The following is a 22,477-nucleotide window of genomic DNA, read 5'->3' on the forward strand; positions in this document are numbered from 1 at the left end:
AATGATAAAATCAAGATGAATTGGCAGTAAGACAGATTTAATTTTGAGAAGACAGTTAAATCTTTGCTGGGGTTGAGAATTGGAGGGACAATCAGAGTAAAACCTTCAATGCTCTCAACAAGAGCCAAACTACGTGACAATTTGAGAAAGGAAAATTCAATTGTCAGTTCGAAGGTATGTACTGGAAGTAAATGACCAGATATACTCTCGTAACTGTATGCATGTATGACCAACTTAAGGAGGTGTTCTTCTACTGCAGCCATCTGATCAAGAAGATGTGAACTCACCATCTGCACAATAACAGATTTACCATCAGTCCCAGACATCCACAGCACCCCAACAACAGAAATGGAACAAAAACAGATATGACAGCAATGATAAATGACACATCTTTGGGAAGGAACATTACCCCTTTAAACTTAAATGTTGATGTTTTGATGAAGAAGATATTGCAACCCCAGTATTGGGGGTCCTGTACTTGATGCTATTTGTTTGGATTTTCAAACGTATTTGATGTAATGGTAAGGTCTTAGGGAGTGTTGCTGATCAAAGAGACCTTGGAGTGCAGGTTCATAGCTCCTTGAAAGTGGAGTCGCAGGTAGATAGGATAGTGAAGGAGGTGTTTGGTATGCTATCCTTTATTGGTCAGAGTATTGAGTACAAGAGTTAGGAGGTCATGTTGCGGCTGTACAGGACATTGGTTAGGCCATTTTGGAACATTACGTGCAATTCTGGTCTCCTTCCTATCGGAAAGATATTGTGAAACTTGAAAAGGTTCAGAAAAGATTTACAAGGATGTTGCCAGGGTTGGAGGATCTGAGCTACAGGGAGAGGCTGAACAGGCTGGGGCTGTTTTCCCTGAAGCGTCGGAGACTGAGGGGTGACCTTATAGAGGTTTACAAAATTATGAGGGTCATGGATAGAATAAATAGACAAAGTCTATTCCCTAGGGTCGGGGAGTCCAGAACTAGAGGGCATAGGTTTAGGGTGAGAGGGGAAAGATATAAAAGAGACCTAAGGGGCAACCTTTTCACACAGAGGGTGGTACATGTATGGAATGAGCTGCCAGAGGACCTGGTGGAAGCTGGTACAATTGCAACATATAAGAGGCATTTGGATGGGTATATGAATAGGAAGGGTTTGGAGGGACATGGGCTGGGTGCTGGCAGGTGGGAATAGATTGGATTGGGCGATCTGGTCAGCATGGACAGGTTGGACCGAAGGGTCTGTTTCCATGCTGTACATCTCTATGACTCTATGTGGTTCCCTATCAGGAATCAGCAGCTAAGATAAATGGCTATAGAAAAGTAATTGGCAGGGAATAGTTCAAACGTAAGCAGTAAAAAAATGCCATAAATAGAAAATTGTGAGCTGGCAAGGGATGACAAGTGAGATACTTCAGGACCCAGGGGGCAGTTCTCTTTCAATAAATTGAAGGTAGAAATGCAGTTACATTCAGAAGACTCAGGAAGTAGTTGATAATAGCCATTTAGTGTACATCGGCTTGGCTCAACTGGATGGCTTGTTATGGATTAAAATCCCATATTGTGGTTAATCAATAATCATACCTGATATTGCAGGACAATATTGGAGAAGTGTTGCATTGCAAATGATCATATACATTGGACAAATTTAAAGAAAGGAAATTGCATATAATGTAACTGTTAAAATGGTGTAAGGGTGACAGGTAATAATTTCAGGATGAGGGGTCAACCATTAATGATAACGAGAAATGTTTTTATTCAAAGGGTTGCAAATCTATGTACTTCTGCATTCTAGGGGGCTGGGAATGCTTCATTATTTAGGTGCTCAAGCCAGATATATATTATATATATATATTCTTATATATTTCTGAACTGAAAGAAAAATGGGATTTTCCTTTATTATTTATTCATAGAATATGGGGAATTGTTGCCTGTTTTGTAATGGTAAAATGCAGAATATGCTGGGCTATGAGGTTGTGGTTGAATACAGCAACTCGTGGATACCTAGTCTTGAGTTGTTATATCGCCATACAGCATGATGAAGGGTATCCTTATGTGAAGGCAGGACATCATCACCACAAAGATTGCGAGGTGGTCTCTCCTTCCAATACTGTATTGCACAGGTGCATCTGCTACAGGTGGATAGGTGAGGATGCAATCAAACAGATTTTTCTTTCTTGTTGTTTTCCTCACTATCTGCCATAGATCCAGTCTAGCGGTTATTTCCTTTAGGATTCAGTCAATCAATGACAAGATGATGGTAATTTGGAGCCAACAGAGGGAAAATTATTTAGTTAATTTCTGACCACATTGGCATTCTTTAGCTGTCCCATGCTACTTCTTTGCTAAAATATCCTTTAAAAATGTGTCATGTATATTAAGGACATTGCATGCCTTTGAAGTGCAGAAGCCTTCACAAAGGGTGTAAAGTTAGTTCAACAGTGTAATAGTGTGTGGGTGTCCATTCGCTATGGTATTGTAGCAACATAGACAAACTCAACATACTAATACATTCCTCTAATCATCTCTAAATATGCAAGAAAAGGAAATTTCCAATATTAACCTCAAAAGATTAATGTGGCATCTTGGAAAGCAATAGAAATGTAAACGGTCATAAACATCTTCTCACTGTTGTTTAAGTGTTGAGCTGCTTTGCTGTGAAGTCATCAATAATGTAAAATCCAATGCAATATTACTTATGTACCTTTTGCAAACTGGCTGCTTTAAGTGTGCAATCCGCAGGATCATTAAGAAACAATAACAGCTGGTCCTTCAGAAACTGAAAATACGGAGTTGGGGGTTTTGGAATATTGTTTGTGTCGCAGTCACTAGAGGTCGCCCTTCATGCAGCGAGGGGGTGGGAATTACTGATTTGACTGCACAACAAACACGGTATACATGCTGCATAACAGAAAGCAAGGGCATGCATTGTTTGCCTTCTCTGTGTTTAATTGTCTCTCAGAGTGCTATCCAAGCTTCCTCACATGTCTCATGGTATGCAATTGACAGTGACTAGGATGTAATTATCAAAGTACACTCACTCCCATATCCGGAGAGCTGCAGACACTTAGAAATATAATGGCCCGCTCTTCTGAGGGATAAAGAATGCTGGCTGCGCAGTTTGGTGTTTCCAGAAATTGCTGAGAAAAGGCTTTCATCATATGGATATATACTTGTTGTAACTATACTCGTTTTGTTGCCCGATATTACTGAGTGATTATCTGGAGGTCGTTCCACATAATGTTCAGTTTCATTGAGCATAGAATTGGAGTTTTGTACTATTCTGCGCTTACTAAATGACACCCACAGAGGGAGTTACAGATACTTAGCTATAATTTCCTCCTGTGTTCAATGATATGTCTCCAGAATGTAGTTAAGCCCTGTGTTTGTCTTGGGAATTTAGACCTAGAAATAAAATCACAACAGTAAACTTAGAAACCTGCATATAAAGATTATTAGTAAACTCAGACAGAATTGTGTCTCTTAATCCCCATCAATGCCAAAATAACATGTACTTACTTAACAAAAACTGCTGTTGCTGGAAAACTGAAAATAAAACTGGAAAAAGGCTAAAATATTTAGTGGCTTTTCTGCATCTGTGTAGCTAGTAACAGTTAATATTTCAAATTGACGATATTTCATTAGAATTAGAGATGTAACAGGAAGTACAGAGGTAGGAAAAGAAATAGGAAAACACAAAAAAGGATAAGTCTGTGAAATGGTAAAAGTGTAACTAAATGACAAATAGGAAACCCTCAGTGTGCACTTGGCCTTTGTCTCCTCTTGACATTAATGGCAGATTGAAGGCAGTATAAAGAAATGCTACTTTTTAAACTATTTTCCAATTTCCTTCAGACTTGAGCGAAAGTGCAACATATTTCTTATGTAAGCTCAGTAGTGCAAATGTACTGAAATATTTGGTGAGTCCCCACTAGTGTTTATGTTTACTGCTAGACATAACAGCTCACAGTTTGGGACCATATAGTGGTGTAGTGGTAATGTCACTAGATATTGTAATCCAGAGTTTTGGATAATGCTCTGGGAAATAGCCCACCATGGAAGCTGGTGGAATTAAACAAAAACCTGCAATTACAAGATTGTTAGGTACCATTAAACGATTGCCATTTGTCAAAAAAATCCATCTGGTTCACTAATATATTTTAGGGAAGTGAATCTGCAATCCGTACCCAATGTGGCTCACATGTGACTCCAAATCCACAATAATGTGGTTGATTCCGATCCATCTTTGAAATGGCCTAGCAAACTGTTCAGTTCAAGGACAATTAGGAAAGGGAAACAAATTCTAGCTTTGTCACATATGTGCTCATTCTATAAAAAATATGATACCATATGATACCATGGGCGGCACGGTGGCACAGTGGTTAGCACTGCTGCCTCACAGCGCCTGAGACCTGGGTTCAATTCCCGCCTCAGGCGACTGACTGTGTGGAGTTTGCACGTTCTCCCCGTGTCTGCGTGGGTTTCCTCCGGGTGCTCCGGTTTCCTCCCACAGTCCAAAGATGTGCAGGTCAGGTGAATTGGCTATGCTAAATTGCCCGTAGTGTTAGGTAAGGGGTAGATGTAGATGTAGGGGTATGGGTGGGTTACGCTTCGGCGGGGCGGTGTGGACTTGTTGGGCCGAAGGGCCTGTTTCCACACTGTAAGTAATCTAATCTAATCTAATCATCAAAATTATGCTCACGGGCTCAGTGGTTAGAACTGTGGTCTCACAGCACCAGAGACCTGGGTTCTATTCCTGCTGTGTCAGGCGACTGTCTGTGTGGAGGTTGCACATTCCCCCTGTGTCTGCATGGGTTTGCTCCAGTTTCCTCCCACAATCTGAAGCTATGCAGGTCAGGTGAACAGGCCATGCTAAATTGCCAGTAGTGTTAGGTGCATTAGTCCAGGATAAACATAGGGTAGGGGAATGAGTCTGGGTGGGTTACTCTTCAGAGGGTCGGTGTGGACTTGTTTGCCTGAAGGGCCTGTTTCCATTCTGTAGGGAATCTAATCTAATCTCAAGTGTGAACCTAATTACTCTGCCAAAAATAAGAATAATATCAAACTGGGAATAGACATTTACATATAGAGTATCTCTACATTTATATTATATATGTAGAAAACAGAACATTATTTGACTTAACTGGCCTATGTTAATCTCTGCAATTTAAATTCACCTCCTCCCATCCTGCTTCATCAAACTATATCAGTTAACCTTCTATTCCTTTCTTATTTGAAATTATTGACTATTTCATTTATGCTATGTCCACATTTGAGGTATTTATGAAATCTGAAACTGAAATCATGCTAGCACTAAGATAAAAACTAACAATTGGATCGTTCTAACCTTTAATAAGACTTATAGGATTCATCATAATACTCTCAGAATTCTGTGGTGCTCCAATTCTGTGCACCACACAATCATTATGTCAATAACTTGGAGAGAGCATGCAGAGGCTATTGAGTGGTACATAAGTACAAGAGACTCCAGTTATGTGGTGAAATTAGAGTAGCTAAAGTTGTTCTTATAGGAGAGAAGCAGAAGGGTTTAACAGATTTGATGTGATAAATAGGAGGAATTGTTTCCAAGGGCAAGTGTGTTTGCTAATCAATGAATATAGATTTTAAGATGATTGACAAATGAACCAGAATTGAGACGTAAAGTGTTTTAATTCATTAAATTGCTGTGAGTAGGAACACAATATCTGTTGAAGTTTACGCAATAGGAACCTTCAAAGGGAAGTTGGTATATATGTGATAAAGGAAATGTCAGGGGTTTGAAAAAAGAGGAGGAGAGTGGAACTAATTAAATGGCTCTTTTAAAGTGGTCGTTTGGCTAAGTGGCTTCCTTCTGTGTTGCATGATTCTTTTTGTAGGCTTTTTGCATGGAGACAATATCCTAAAATACATCCCAAGAAATAGGAAAGGGAGTATTGGAAAGTGAAAAGATTATTGGTGAGATCAGAATCAGAAAGGCAAAGTCGAGTCTTTCGAAACAGAATGGATGCAGTAAAGGTTGATAAATCTGAACTCAGGTGGGGAGGAGCATCGTATCTGAGGAAGCATTTTGCAATAGCAGAACAGAGTGAACAAAGAAAGAATGTGCAGAATTGAGAGAAGAAGGGGGAGGAATGACACAAGATAAATTGCTCATTTGAAGAACAGGTGCTGACATGATGGTCAAATCAAATGGTTTCCTTCTACACCATTCAGTAATTCTGAATCGCAGGGAGGTCCAGAGTAGCAGAGCAGAGTTTACACACTAGAAAGTAGATCAGGAGTGGATTACAAAGTACAGATGGAGCAAGACTATGAAGAATTTTGGATCTGACAGGCTGCTCCAAAGGCATATATTGGAGTCGAGGGTAATAAGAGTACAGCATTTAATTTGGACAGAGTCTGTATATTTTGGAAGAAGTGAAGCTTGTGAAATGGGAAACATCAAACCTTTGAGGTGTTGAAGACCTGAATTATGACTTCACCTTAAGAAATGATAGGGACAGATTTGAATGTATTTTGGAGATTGATATCAAGAATATAATTTTACCAAGCTTTTGGCCATCTGTCTCCTCATATCTCCTCATGTGGTTCGATGTCAAATTCTGATGATAATATTCCTCTGAAGCATTGCTACATGATTTACTATATGCTTATTTACCATGCTTAATGTATGTCCCCCTGGACCTGATGGGATATTAAAAGAAATAATAACAGAGATAGTGGATATACTGGTACTAAGCTTCCAAAAACCTTAGATTTTGGAAAAGTCCCATAGGATTGGAAAGCTGCCAGTGAAACACCTTTATTTAAAAAGTGAAGAAAGACAAAAAGCAAGGAACAATTGTCAGTTAACTTAACGTCTGTTATTGGGAAACTGTTAGAGTCTATTATTAAGAATATAATAGAATATTTAGCAATATATAATATGATCAAGCAGAGTCGGCATGAAGGGGAAATCAGACCTGACAAATGTGCTAGAATTCTTTGAGGCACTAACAAGCAGGATCAATAAAGGAGCAGTAGACAATGATATATATATTCGGATTTGATAAGGTACCATACATAACACTACTTAATAACATGATGCTGTTGGAGGTAGCATATTATCATGGGGAGAGAATTGTCTAACTAATAGAAAACAAAGAGCAGGAATAAAGGGAGGTATTATCAGAATGCAAATCTGTAACTACTGGAGTGCCATGGGTATCAGTCCTGGGGCCCACAATTATTCACAGTAAATATTAATGACATAGATGGGGAAATTTAGTGAACTTGGAATTCCTTATCTAGGATATACTAGCAGAGGAAGCAGTCCAGAATACTGATACCCAGATTTATGTGGAGAGGTTGAGTAGGTTTGGCCTGTACTCATTGGAGTTTAGAAGAATGACAGGTGACTTTATTGAAACATACAAGATTCTTAGAGGATTCGACACGGTAAATGTGGAGAGTTTATTTCTCCTGTGGGAGAGTCTAGGACCAGAGAGCGTAGTTTCATAATTTAAGGAAGGAATGAGTCAAACTTCTGTAAGTTGAGATGTTTCTCATTAAGGAAACGTTTTGCAGGGCTATGTGTAAGGGTTATATTAGATGTTCATTAGACGGATTATTGGAAGGATGAGGGAGAGATGACATAAATCTTGTTGGGGTGTGCTAAGCAGGGATGACAGCAATGAACAAGGAAATGGGAATGGGTTTAGAAGGTCAATCTTGAAGTAGCAACATTAATATTAGAGGTACTAGGACATCGGAGTGAAGCAATTTTAATGGGGAAGTCAACGCACATGATTCACTCCTTTTTCCTTACAGGCCACACATCTGGTTTAATACGTACTTCATTCTAACTGCTGTAGTGGTGTCATGATGCACATTGGAAGAGCTGAATTCATGTTTGTTTCCCAGTTGTCTTAATTTGGCTTCCACACTTCCACCACTTACATATTTCCTTTAAGATCCTGCATTTTACTAGAACCTTCATCCCAATCTTCATTCACTTTTTGTATTCAATTGTTTTATTTCTTCTCCGATCTATCTTTGGAAAAAGTTACCATCTATCTCTTCATCCACCAATCCATGTTTGACTTCTTTAGCTTCATCCTGCACCTAAAATTTCTCTTTGATAGACAACCATTGATCAACTATTCCAATTTTGTTGTCCTCATGGTAGTTTCAAAAGCAACAACTTGCAACTTATATGAAACATTTAATAAAGACCACAAGATATAAGAGCAGAATTAGACCATTCAGCCCATCGAGTCTCTTCCAGCATTCAATGAAATCATGTCTTATCTGATAATCCTCAACTCATTTTTTCTATAAACTTTGAATCCCTTACAGATTAAAAATCTGACCATCTCTGTCTTGAATATACGTAACAACCCACTCTCAATAGCCATCTGCAGTAAAATATTCCACAGATTCACAAACTTCTGAGACAAGAAATACCTCCTCATCTCTATCTTAACCGTGCAAGCCCTTATTCTGAAATTATGCTCTCTGGACCAAGACTCTCCCACAAGGAGAAATAAACTCTCCACATTTATCTTACCAAGTCTCCTTCTTGATTAATGGACTTGGCACTACCATTGTATATGAATATAAGAAATAAGAGCACATAATCCGTCAGACTTGCTACACCACTTAATAAGATCTGGGTGATCTGATTGTGTGGGTAAAAACATTGACTGCAGATGCCGGAAATCAGATTCTGGATTAGTGGGGCTGGAAAAGTACAGCAGTTCAGGCAGCATCCAAGGAGCAGTAAAATCGACGTTTCGGGCAAAAGCCCTTCATCAGGAATACAGGCAGAGTGCCTGAAGGGTGGAGAGATAAATGAGAGGAGGGTGGGGGTGGAGAGAAAGTAGCATAGATTAGATTACTTAAAGTGTGGAAACAGGCCCTTCGGCCCAACAAGTCGACACCGACCTGCCGAAGCGTAACCCACCCAGACCCATTCTCCTACATTTACCCCTTCATCTAACACTATGGCAATTTAGCGTGGCCAATTCACCTAACCTGCACATTTTTGGACTGTGGGAAGAAACCGGAGCATCCAGAGGAAACCCACACAGATATGGGGAGAATATGCAAACTCCACACAGAGAGTCGCCTGAGGTGGGAATTGAACCCGGGTCTCTAGCGCTGTGAGGCAGCAGTGCTAACCACTGTGCCACCATGCCACCCACTAAAGTACAATAGGTGAGTGGGGGAGAGGATGAAGGTGATAGGCTAGGGGGGAGGGTGGAGTGGATAGGTGGAAAAGAAGATAGGCAGGTAGGACAAGTCATGGGGACAGTGCTGAACTGGAAGTTTGGAACTGGGGTGAGGTGGGGGAAGGGGAAATGAGGAAACTGTTGAAGTCCACATTGATGCCCTGGGGTTGAAGTGTTCTGAGGCGGAAGATGAGGCGTTCTTCCTCCAGGCATCAGGTGGTGAGCGAACGGCGGTGATGGAGGCCCAGGATCTCCATGTCCTCGGCAGAGTGGGAGGGGGGGTTGAAATGTTGGGCCAGAGGGCGGTGTGGTTGATTGGTGCGGGGCAATATATTCTAGCCCCCGGTTCTAGATCACTGCACATCCACTCAGCAGTTTGTCTGTCAAGTCCCCTCGAAATGTTTTATCTTTAAATAAGGTCCCTTTCATTCTTCTGAACTCTGATGAGTATAGGCCCAGTCTGATCAACCTTTTCTCATAAAACAATTCAGGAATCAACCTAATGAAGCTTCACTGTGCTACCTCAACTACAAGTGTCTTATCGCTTCAGGTTCCATGCCCTAAAAGGACATTGGCTACCAGAGACCTCCATGTTAATCTTGCTCTCGAGGTATGGATCCTCCTCACTGATGGTATATTCATCCCACTCGTATAGTTTTTCCTTTATTAAAGAGAGCAAAACCAGAAGCAGTACTCCAGGTGTGGTCTCACCAACACTCATACAGTCATAGCAAGATTTTCCGACTTTTACATTTCATCCTTCATGGAGTAGGGAATAACATTTCCCTTGCCCTTCGATATATTTGCTGTACCTACATGTTAGCTTTTGTGTTTGATGCATGAAGGCAGCTAGATTCCTGTGTCTCACAGAATTCTGGAATCTCCCTCCATTTTAATTGTATATTGTTATTAAAATCAACATTCACACATTTTTATGCTGCATCTTCCAAACTTTTGTCTATGCACTTAACATATCCTTATCCATTTATCCAGTCTGTGTCCTTCTCAGAACTTGCATCATCAGCAGGTTTGGTTAGAATAGACTCTGCCGACATTTCCGATAGCTCCAAACGGACCCCACCACCAGAGATACATTTCTTGTCCCACTCTTCCCGCTTTCCCCAAAGACCGTTCCCTCCATGACCACCTGGTCAGGTCCACGCCCCCGAACAACCTACCCTCCCTACCTGGCACCTTCCCCTGCCACCGCAGGAATTGCAAAACATGCGACCACACCTCCTCCCTCACCTCCATCCAAGGCCCCAATGGAGCCTTCCATATCCATCAAAGTTTAACCTGCACATCCACCAATGTCATTTACTGCATCCATTGCTCCCGATGCGGTGTCCTCTACATTGGGAAGACTGGATGCCTCCTCGCAGAGCGCTTTAGGGAACATCTGTGGGACACCCGCACCAAACAACCACACCGCCCTGTGGCCCAACATTTCATCTCCCCCTCCCACTCTGCCGAGGACATGGAGGTCCTGGGCCTGCTCCACCGCTGCTCCCTCACCACCCAACGCCTGGAGGAAGAACGCCTCATCTTCCGCCTCAGAACACTTCAACCCCAGGGCATCAATGTAGACTTCAACAGTTTCCTCATTTCCCCTTCCCCCACCTCACCCCAGTTCCAACCTTCCAGCTCTGCACCATCCCCATGACTTGTCCCACCAACCTATCTTCCTTTCCACCTATCCACTTCACCCTCCTCTCTGACCTATCACCTTCATCCCCACCCCCATTCACCTATTGTACTCTATGCTACTTTCTCCCCACCCCCACTCCCCTCTCATTTATCTCTCCACCCTGCAGGCACCCTGCCTCTATTCCTGATGAAGGGCTTTTGCCCGCAACATCAATTTTCATACTCCTTGGATGCTGCCTGACCTGCTGTGCTTTTCCAGCACCAGTCTAATCAATCCCTTTATCCAAGTTGAGTAGTGTAAATTGTAAATGCTAAGGCTTCAGCACTGATCCCTGTGGCAACTGACAAGTTACGGGTTTGCGAATCTGAAAATTATTCATTCCTCACAACTCACTGCTTTCGTTCAGTTAGTCAATCCTTTATCCATGTTAATAAATTTATCTCAACATCATGAGTTCTTCACTTTGTGCAGTAGTCTTTTATGTCATATCTAGTCATGGTGGAAGCCAACCTTGAATCAGAAAGAGGTTATGAATGTCTAGAAACGTTTCAGGCATGGTAATGAGACAGAAATTTCACAGAAAACCAAGTGGAAGCTAACAGAAAGGGTGAGGGTAGGCCAATGAGTTAAAGAGAGTTGTGGGTAGTTTGTTTAGAAGAGTTGGGAATATGCATAAAAGGAAGAAGTGTGCAAAGCTGAAGAGACCAAAGAGGGTGGTACTGAAGGCAAGTGCATACAGGATTAAGAGTGCTCTAGTAGTAGCCATTGTGTGCCTCAACGCAGCACAGTCTAGAATTAGCCATCATGATAGCATACTATAAGGTAATATGGGTATAATGTACAATCATGAGTGTTAGAAATGCACTCTCACTGTATCATCAAGATCTCACTCCCAACATTAGATTTGTAGTGGTCACTTGTTCTACTCTTCACTAAAAATATGCACACTATTTGGATTATTGAAAATTTATGCACCTCCTGCAATGTTAAAGCAAGAAGCAAGTGCTCATCCAACATAAAAACTTTCAAAATGCATGTATTCTGCTAGAATATTACACTTCACAACATTTGCCAATTAAGAAACAAAGAATTAAAGAGCTTGCATTTATACAGGGACATTCATAATTTCAGGATTTCCCATAGTGCCTCGCAAACAATTGCATACTTCTGCATTATCATCAGTTTTGTAATGCATGAAAATGCAGCAGTCGACATGTGCACAGCAAGATCTCAGAAGAACAACTGAGATAAATAACCCAGCAATCCATATTTATGGTGTTAGCGGAGGGATAAATATTGGGCAGGACCTAGGGGAATCCTATAATTTTCTTCAGAATACCTTGAGATCTTTTAGTTCCATCTACAAGAGAATATGGGACTTCAATTTAAAGTCGCAACCAAACCATCAGCACCTGCAATAGCGCAGCCCTGCCTCAGTACTGCATTGAACTGTCAGCCTAGGTTATAGACTCTGCAGAGGGACTTTGACACCACAATTTAGATTAGATTAGATTACTTACAGTGTGGAAACAGGCCCTTCAGCCCAACAAGTCCACACCGCCCCGCCGAAGCGCAACCCACCCATACCCCTACATTTACCCCTTACCTAACACTACGGGCAATTTAGCATGGCCAATTCACCTGACCTGCACATTTTTGGACTGTGGGAGGAAACCGGAGCACCCGGAGGAAACCCACGCACCACGCAGACACGGGGAGAACGTGCAAACTCCACACAGACAGTTGCCTGAGGCAGGAATTGAACCCAGGTCTCTGGCGCTGTGAGGCAGCAGTGCTAACCACTGTGCCACCGTGCCACCCACAACTTACTAAACCAAAGACAAGAATACTGCCAATGAATCAAGGTAAGCATCTACGTCAGGAATCATATGACTACTCACAAGTGATACCCAGGAATTATACGCATAGAATAGTCAACTGAAATCCACAGGAACAAACCCCAATGGAGAACCAAAACTCATCCCCCAAAAGACATGGAGCATATAGATGCTTTCCCTTTACACTACAAGGAATTATGAGCTTTCCTCTTGGTATACTGCATACAAAGTGTATCTATGTTTCCTTTCAATTATTGCCTGTGCCTCCAAGCACCAGATGATGCATCTAATCTGCCAGAAACCCTTAGTGGGTAAAAAAAAATTGATTGACATGAATAATATGAGTTGCTGTAGATGTCTATGGTTTGAGATTTCTTTTGTGTGCTGTCTCTTATGTCAACTGATTTAAGAAAAAAGGTACTTTAAATGAAAGGATGTGAAGGATTGTAGTCTGCTGGAAAATATTAAAAAGAAGCACTGCAATGTCTTTTTTACAACTGGTTACAACGATGTATGGAAATTAGGGTAATCATTCTACACAAGTAGATTTGAGGTCGATATTGCAAAAGACAAACGAAACTTTGTTCTTCTGGCGAGATTTCATGAAATAATAGATTATCCCTCTGTAAATCCTATTGTTCTATCTTAATTCAGTCTTTACCATGGCATCGATGATCGTCAGCCACTCAACTGACGCCAAGTACAATATCTGAAGCCAATGCTTTTTTTTTCGTCTGTACTCTCATCTTGATCTGACAACTTAGGTTGCCTTGAAGAATCTGCGGGTATTAATTGTGAATAATAAGTTGTACAGTTAGCTCTAGATTTAAATGGACTCCTCTCCTCCAGAGTTCTCAGGGACATTGATTGATATTTTGTACTAAATTCAGCGCTCTTTCGGTATTGGGTCAAAGAACTTCCCACTATGCGTCCGTTCTGAACAAACTAACTGTAAAGACTTTTCAAGAATATGCGTGTGTACAAGCTCATAACCAGATCTGGTGGTATGTGAGCTGTTTTACATTATCAGTGATGGAAGAAGTCATTCTTCTGAATCATGATTCACACTAATGACTGATAGACTCAGGAGTGTCTGTGGCAACTCACAAACTGGCACGCGGTGCCAGGACAGAGTCGTTACTGTTTAACACGAATCAGTGATCACCTCGGGCCAGTCCACGGCCGTTCAGTCAGACGTCTAATGGGGCGACAAGCCGTCCGTAGATTTAAGAGAAGCAAGAGCAATTTTTTCTTAAAGAGAATTTGCTACACATATATCAAACAATTTAATTCCGTTTAATTGCTGGGTTGTTTGACTGATGTAGTTATGTTTTGCTGAAATGTCAATCAATCTCTTGGGTTTTCAGGTTGATGGGCGACTCGCCCACTCATTCAATGGCTGACTGATCATTGCCAAGATAGGATCATGTGATGATTGATTGTTTTGGCGACATGAAACATTTAGGTTCAAGGTACTGGATGACTAGTATTGTCGAGTGCATTAAGTGAATGAGAGTTACATACGCGCACGGTATAATCGTCGTTATAACGTCTCACATTTTCAAAGTTTGATTTTTGTATATGATGTATTTAAAAAAAAAGATTGTACTTTGAATGCTACACAACTCATTCTTTCTTTACAGGGAGAGAATTCTCCAGCTTCTTATTTCGAAATTCTATCTTTTTGTTTGTTAGTTTTTAAAACAGAATCCCAGGTCTCAAAAGTACATTTTATAAAAAGTTAATAACATCATCAGGTCTAATAGAATACTATTTTTTCCCCTTTGTATCTAAAGTTGTTTCAAATATATTTAGATTATTCATAAATAACTGCTGCATTTTGTAGATTTATGATATGATTACAAATTAAAAGGTTCTTTTGACAAAGGTCTTTTTTTTTCATAATTTTAACCACTAGGATTTATTTATATAGTTCTATACTACACAGTAATTGGACTCGGCCGATGGTATTTCTGTGCAAAATCACAACAGTTTAACATTGGAGACATGAAAGAGGTGGATAGATTTTTCGCACCTGCCTCTCCAAGGGAAGGCTTCAAGCTGAGAAGCATTCACTCACACACAAAGGGTGCAAGAATGCCCAAGGACCAGTGCCGAAGATAATCACCTTGGAAATGATGGAGCTGTCTCCATTTCTGACTCCTTCTCACATTTTGCAAGGTGCCAGAAGTTGAATGGAAACATTGCATCAAAAATTTCCCTTTGTTTTGTGTTTCAAACTCTGTGCTGTAGTTCCAATCTAACCATGTTCGTCATCAATGTCGTTTTGATAGCAATCATTAGCAAACATCATTAAACTACAATGCATTCAACTGGATCACGAGGGAAAATATGCTGAAATACCTCTCTTCCCTGGAAAATGCAATTCACAGCCTCGTTGCATTCGAAAGTTAACAGCTTTTATATAAAAAAATAAAACATATGAGATGTACATAAGCGTTCCCTCAAAAATGAACTTACCGTTAATTGACGAATTGCATTTACAGCTTCGGGATCTCTTTTGTCAGCTTGGATTGATCTGGCTCTCAAGCACTTTGTGTGGTGTTCTTTACCCCCTCCTCTTCTAAGAGATTTCTCTAGTGAAAGGAATTGGAGACTGGATTAAAACGCTGCTCCCTCCCATACTGCGCTCGGTCGATTAGATTTCCAGAGTTGATTTGCTGGGAGCTTGTACCAGTGCTGACTGATCTCTCTCACCACCCCCAACACCCCCCCCCCCCCTCCCCCCCCAAATACTCACTCTCTATTTTCTGTCTCTCCCGGGAACCTCACGCCGCTGCCCCCTCCCGACCTGGGCTAGCTTTTGGGATTCTCTCTCCCTCCCTCCCTCGCTTTCCGCCTCTATCTCTCTCTCTCTCTCCGGCACATTTATGAAGCCCTTGTCACCTTATCACGTGTTGACACCCTGTCAAGGAGACTCTTACATGCTCGATCCGCGCCGGGAGCTCTCTGCAGGACTGTGGACCTCGCATGTAAATCATAGGAGGGGCGGGGGGGGGGGGGGGGGGGGATGCTGTGAGAGGATGAAATACACAAAAAAGATCTGGAATCCATCCTGTCACCTTGGCCAAAGAATAAATCCAACAGCCGGTTTACAGCTCCTAGAACAAATGCAATTCCCTAGTTTTTCTCCCCCCGACATCCTTAAAACAGCCCACCTCCTAGATCTGTAACAAATAATTTGTGCACAACGGTTCTAACGTGTTGCTGTTCATCTGCTGTTGGTTTTAGTGCTCAGTCACCGGCGAGTGCTCTTTAACGGAAGACTTTCTGAGGGAAGGCGAGCAACAAAACCGCAGGAGAGTGAGGCTTGGGACAGGGCGGTGGGTGGGGGAATGAATATTGAGGCGTTCGGGAGGATATCCAGACCGACTTCGCTCTTCGTCTCCTGCATCCTATCACCAACAAATCTCCATTGTCATTTTAAGGTGACAGAGTGGGATCCCGTAAATGCCCCGGCTCCAAGTTTGCTCGAGAGGGGGAAACGCTTGCCAAAAGCCACAGGGCGCTGAGGAGTCCGGCAAACCGCGGTCTTCCTGAAGACCTGACTGAGAATGAACAGGACTGACAGGGGCGGCCGGTTGGCATTTGATCTCCGGCCAGTGATTTAATTGTTGCCTGAATCGAGACCAACAATCCACCGCGCTAAGCCCCCAGCACAACCTCAGCGGGGGCGGGGGGGGGTTGTCAATAACACATCGACCATCAGCAAGCACAATCCCACCCACACCTTCAGGCTGCTGTCCAATGTCCTGAAACAAGCTCCCTGCCTTTACAAAAAAAACCCAGGTCCCCCTCACCCCCTCGACCTTGGACCACACTCAATCTCCTGTGAACTTTAGGGAACTCCCGAGTTGCATTTGAAAAGCTGTCGACCTGAATTGCTAACTCTGTTTCTCTTCACAGATGCTGCCTGACCTGCTGAGAATTTGGGGCAGAGTCTCCCAATCCCATTTAGCACAAGCTGGTTAATTTACCTCCCGGAATCTGGAATGGTGAGGGTGGTCGGGGATGTGGGGGAGGGGGGGGCGTTCAAAGAGGAACTCAATCGTTATTACGGCGTGACTTGTTTGACCTAACAGCACGGCCTTTGTTTTTAACCTGTCCATATGTAACTGCTAATTGTTACAGTTCTGCGTGAAGTCTCTCACTGTCTCCATTGCATTTTGTGAAAGTGAATCAATTGATAACATTTCCAGTGCATGTTGGAGTGAATGACACCCTCCGCACACCAAGTCTTCACAAGCTCTCCCCCCACCCCCCATCCTCCCTGACTCCCTGTAATGTCCCATCAGACCTCCGGAGTGGACATGCTAAATGCAGCGGACGGCAAATTTACCAACAGCTCGCCTGGAAGTTAATATGTTGGCAGCATCTCTGCCCGAGTGTAGAGCCGCTTGTCACTGCAGCCTCCGAGCCCTTTCATTGCCTGCTGTCAAACATTGTCTGACTAAAGCCGGGTATTCATGTCGCATTACTGTCACTGAGTAGGACATTATGGTCATTCAAACGGATCCCAGACAAACGTCAAGATTTCAGAGTACTGCTCTTATTGTGTTGCAATATGCGATAAACCCGGGCAAACCGCTGGCTGATTGATATTTTAGGACAGGGAGCAGTCACAAAGAAAGCACACGAACTCAAACGTGTTTGCAAAAGGAACATGGAATTGAAATTCTTATCCCAATTAAAACACTAAACCTGAAAACACATCTAAAAGGACAACTCAAAACATCAGAATGAGCCGACATGGATTGACCGAAAAATATCTCACTGGGTTACCCGCGAGGAGATTAGTGTTCATATTACTTGATGGTATAATGAGAAAAAAGTACAATTTATTTTTTATCAAAAGCTTTTGGAAAGTTTAAACTATGATTATATTGATATTTTTCTTAGAAGTTTTAGACTTCTCTCCAGAATCATAATTTATTTGTAGTAACAGTGATGTGGGTAATGTAGCTTTGTACTTTTGGTAACTGACCAATTTGTCCTTTGCCAACAAGCTGAAGTTTACAACAAGGTGGTCCTGAAACCCTTACCATGTCCCTAGAATGGAGGAAGAACACACTTTCCAAGGTACCATAGCTGTCTTCCCAAATTTCCAAGTAAAATGCACAAAACAAATGCATCATACAAAGGAATAGCTGTAACCCCAAGATAGAACCCTCAAAGTAGATGGATCAAGAAATTAAATTGCTTGGAAGGACAGAACTTCAGTATTGTTGAAAAAAAAGACACATTTTGTTGAAGTTGTACATCCTGCTTTTATTAGATTGACAAAAAAATGCCAAAGTGAAGGAAAGCAACATTATAAATGTTGTTTTCTCTTTGATATTTCTTGTGAAATGTTCTGATGAGGGTCAAGATGAAAGCTTCAATGAAATGCACCTTTTTCAGCAATGCTCAAATTAAATTGAAAATTTGCATATTTTAGATTGCTTACAGTATGGAAACAGGCCCTTCAGCCCAAACCAACCTGCCGAAGTGCAACTCACCCAGACCCCTACACCTAACACTACAGGCAATCTAGCATGGCCAATTCACTTAACCTGCACATTTTTGGACTGTGGGAGGAAACCAGAGCACCTGAAGGAAACCCACACAGACACAGGGAGAATGTGCAAACTCCACACAGATAGTAACCTGAGGCAGGAATTGAACCCAGATCTCTAGGGCTGTGAGGCAGCAGTGCTAACCACTGTGCCACCGTGCCACCCACTAACTTTTTAAAATTGTGCCACACCTATTGAGAAAGAGCAAGAGTGGAATCTTCGAAGGAATATGGAATATTTCTGAAGGAAATTAACACAGATAGCACAATCCAGGACAATGAGAGCAGAATGTAGCAAAACTCATGAAAACTGTTTTTCTTTGTTACCTTGGTGCAAAACTGAATAGAGGTTAAAAATCTTAAAGTAGAAGTAACAAGCAACTTGAAATAAAGGAAAAATGCTGAATTAACATAATTAAAAATCACACAACACCAGGTTATAGTCCAACAGGTTTATTTGGCAGCACTAGCTGTTGGAGCACTGTTCCTTCATCAGGTGGTTGATTAAGGAGCAGCACTCCAAAAGCTAGTGCTTCCACATAAACCTGTTAGACTATAAGCTGGTATTGTGTGATTTTTAACTTTGTACATCCCAGTCCAACACCGGCACCTCCAAATCATGAATTACTCTTCAAGTTTTTCACCAAAGATCAAAGTGTTGATACACTGTTGTGCATGAATAGGTTGGAAGATGTGGAAAGGCAGAGATTTTGGGGTACTGACAAGAACCATGACAGAATCAAAGGGTTCTGATAGATTTCCATTGTATTTGTAACAAACATGTGAGCAATTTTGAAAAAAAGAGCAAAAACGTAATCCACCTTGAAGACTTCTAGTTAAACTAAAAACTATAACAAACCAACATTAAATGGGAGATTAAGTGTACAGTTGAGGGAAGTGGATAAGGGGTAATGATATGAAGGGCATTGTGAGATGTAATTTTGAGTTGGGAGCTGGGAGCTCTTCATTGATGGTGCTGGAATACAAAATACTTCTTGACACAGATAACCTGGTCACCAAACTATTTGTAATTTTGTTGAATTTATAGACTAAACTAAAACAGAGAAGGCAGTGGAGATAAATAGACTTTTTAAAATCAATTTACAGAGGAATTTAGATTGTAATTGAATAGATAGAAACAGATAAAATTTGTACTAAAGCACTCTTTACTTGATGAGAAACAAGCAAGATAAACAATATAAAATAGAAGATGTGTTTATTATAATTTCAAACAGCTCAGCTAGATAGGGGAGATATGAATTCAACATTCAGCCAATTGCAAAAGAAGGAGGTCGATACTTACAACTGGCTATGTAATTATACATGGCAAAGAAGGTATCTGTTTTGGATGGTTTCTCTAACAGTGTCAGTATCTGTGCCCAGAAATTAATTAAGTCATGCTCAACAACTGGCACTAACTGTTGTGGAAAGTATGAAAATCAACAGACTGAGGATAGCTGATCTCAATTATGTTGATATTTGAAATGTTAATAAGAGAGTTTTGAGGATAGCAGCAACATTCTGATATTAGTATCTTCTCCTCAAGAGGACATCTAGGTTGCAAAGTTTGGTTGCGAGACTTCTGTACTTTCAATGCCAAGGAGCACTGTTTCAGATGCAAACTGGCATCCAAGATCTGGCCACACACCTGCCATTTCGGTAAGGGCAGTTACAGGGAACATACACTGAAGACTATAGAGCGGTGAGCCTGGTATCAGTGGTGGGCAAGTTGTTGGAGGGAATCCTGAGGGATGGGATTTACATGTATTTGGAAAGGCAGGGACTGATTAGGAATTATCAGTGCATGGGAAATCATGTCTCACAAACTTGATTGAGTTTTTTGAAGAAGTAACAAAGCAGATTGATGAGGGCAGAGTGGTGGACATGATCTATATGAACTTCAGTAAGGCATGCAACAAGGTCATTCCTGAAGAAGGGCTTATGCCCAAAACGCGATTCTCCTGCTCCTTGGATGCTGCCTGACCTGCTGCGCTTTTCCAGCAACACTTTTTCAGCATACAACAAGGTTCCTCATTGTAGACTGGCTTGCAAGGTTAGATCAGATGGCATACAGGGACAACTAGCCATTTGGATACAGAATTGACCTGAAGGTAGAAGACAGAGAGTAGTGGTAAAGGTTGCTTTACAAACTGGAAGCCTGTGGCCATGCTGTGCCACAAGGATCGGTGCTGGATCCACTGCTTTTCATCAACTTTATAAATGGGTTGGATGTGAACAATTCTATCGGAAGGAAGTTGTGAAACTTGAAAGGGTTCAGAAAAGATTTACAAGAATGTTGCCAGGGTTGGAGGATTTGAGCTATCGGGAGAGGCTGAACAGGCTGGGGCTGTTTTCCCTGGAGCGTTGGAGGCTGAGGGCTGATTTGCAAAATTATGAGGGGCATGGATAGGATAAATAGACAAAGTCTTTTCCCTGGGATGGGGGAGTCCAGAACTAGAGGGCATAGGTTTAAGGTGAGAGGGGAAAGATATAAAAGGGACCTAAGGGGCAACTTTTTCATGCAGAGGGTGTTACGTGTATGGAATGAGCTACCAAAGGAAGTGGTGGAGTCTGGTACAATTGCAAAATTTAAGAAGCATCTGGATGGGTATATGAATAGGAAGGGTTTAGTGGGATATAGGCTGGGTGCTGGCAGGTAGGTCTAGATTGGGTGGGATAACTGGTCGGCATTGATGGGTTGGACCAAAGGGTCTGTTTCTGTGCTGTACATCTCTATGACTCTATGACTCTATGACACCAAAATTGGAAGTGTAATGGACAACGCAGAAGGTTACCTCAGGATCAGTGGCTGTGGCTGACAGTTGTTCCTGGGCTTTAAGCCAGATCTGGATCCTGCACTTAGCTGAGTGAGGGCTGGATGAGGGTTGCAGAGGGATTGGCAAAGTGAGTGAGAGAGAAGGGCAGAGGGTATGCCTTTCAATAGCCACCCTGACTTCTAACCCTGGATCCCTTGGTCAGACACTGACGGACTTCACCCTGAAGGCAGGAGGCATTTGGGATGCACAGGAAAACCTGTCTCTTGCGTTTAATGCTGGAGACAACACTCAAGTTTGGTGGTATCTGGGATGACTGATGTCAACTAGCTCACCACAAGAGACTACATTTCCCACATTAATTGCAGCAGAGTACTGTGGATGCTGAAAATTTGAAATTAAAAAAGTACATGCTGGAGAAACTCAACAGGTCTGGCAGCATTTGTGGAGATAAACATAAAGTCCAACATGACTCTTCTTTGAGCTTGTTCTGATGAAAGTCACATTGGACTCATAACATTAATTCTATTTCTACTCTCTGAAGATGCTACCAGACCACCTGAATTTCTCCAGCATTGTCTGTTTTCCATAACATTCCATTCCTGCTTCTAATTCAATCTTGTGACATTTTCTTGCCTTTTGGTGAATGACTTGTGACAACTCCTTTGTTAAATTTGCTGTCATGGTACACAAGATTAAATTTGGGGACTGAACTATGAAGAAAGATTGAGTCTATATTCTCCAGGGCTACAAAGAATGAGAGGTAATCTCATTGAAACCTACAAAATATTTAAAGGGACAGTCAGGATAGATGCAGTTAAGATGTTACACCTAACTGGGGCGTCTAAAACCCCAGAGTCATAGAATCATACAATGTGGAAACTGACCCTTTGGTCCGACCAGTCCATGCCAACCATAATCCCAAACTAAACTAGCCCTGCATGCCTGCCCCTGGCTCATCTTCCTCCAAACCTTTCCTATTCATGTACTTATCAAAATGTCTTTTAATATTGTAATTGTACCCACATTCACCACTTCCTTAGGAAGTTCATTCCACATGAGAACCATCCTCTGTGTAAAAAATTTGTCTAACATGTCTTTTTTAAATTCCACTCCTCTCACCTTAAAAATGTGCCCCTAGTCCTGAAATCCCCTCCCCTAGGGAAAATACAACCTCCATTAACTCTACCTACACCCCTAATTATTTTATAAACTTCTATAAGGTCAACTCTCAATCCCCTATGCTCCAGTGAAAAATTCCCAGCCTATCCAGCCTTTCTTTATAACTCAAATCACCCATTACTGACAATATCCTGGTAAATCTCTTCTGAACTCTCTCCAGCTTAATAATATCCTTCTTGTAACTAGGCGACCAGAACTGGACACAATATTTCAAAAGTGGCCTCACCAATGTTCTGTACAACCTCAACATGACTTCTCAACTCC

The 22,477-nt window shown here is 41.7% G+C and overlaps 1 protein-coding gene across 6 annotated transcripts in view; it reads right to left on the reverse strand.

Moving 5' to 3' along the window:
- cnr1 (cannabinoid receptor 1) overlaps positions 1 to 16,080 on the reverse strand; it is a 37,333-nt gene extending 21,253 nt beyond the window's left edge. For 2 of the 6 annotated variants that reach the window (XM_072553702.1, XM_072553709.1), the window contains exon 1: positions 15,164 to 15,374. Coding sequence is in view for 4 of the 6 variants with exons in the window: in XM_072553681.1 (XP_072409782.1) it covers positions 3,026 to 3,145 (120 nt within the window). In the remaining 2 variants the exon portion in view is untranslated. The other 4 variants (XM_072553681.1, XM_072553694.1, XM_072553688.1 and 1 more) reach the window with 4 other exon arrangements.
- Between the last annotated feature and the right edge of the window lie 6,397 nt (positions 16,081 to 22,477).

The sequence above is a fragment of the Chiloscyllium punctatum genome, chromosome 3 (genome assembly GCF_047496795.1).
Source record: "Chiloscyllium punctatum isolate Juve2018m chromosome 3, sChiPun1.3, whole genome shotgun sequence".
Classification (NCBI taxonomy): Eukaryota; Metazoa; Chordata; class Chondrichthyes; order Orectolobiformes; family Hemiscylliidae; genus Chiloscyllium; species Chiloscyllium punctatum.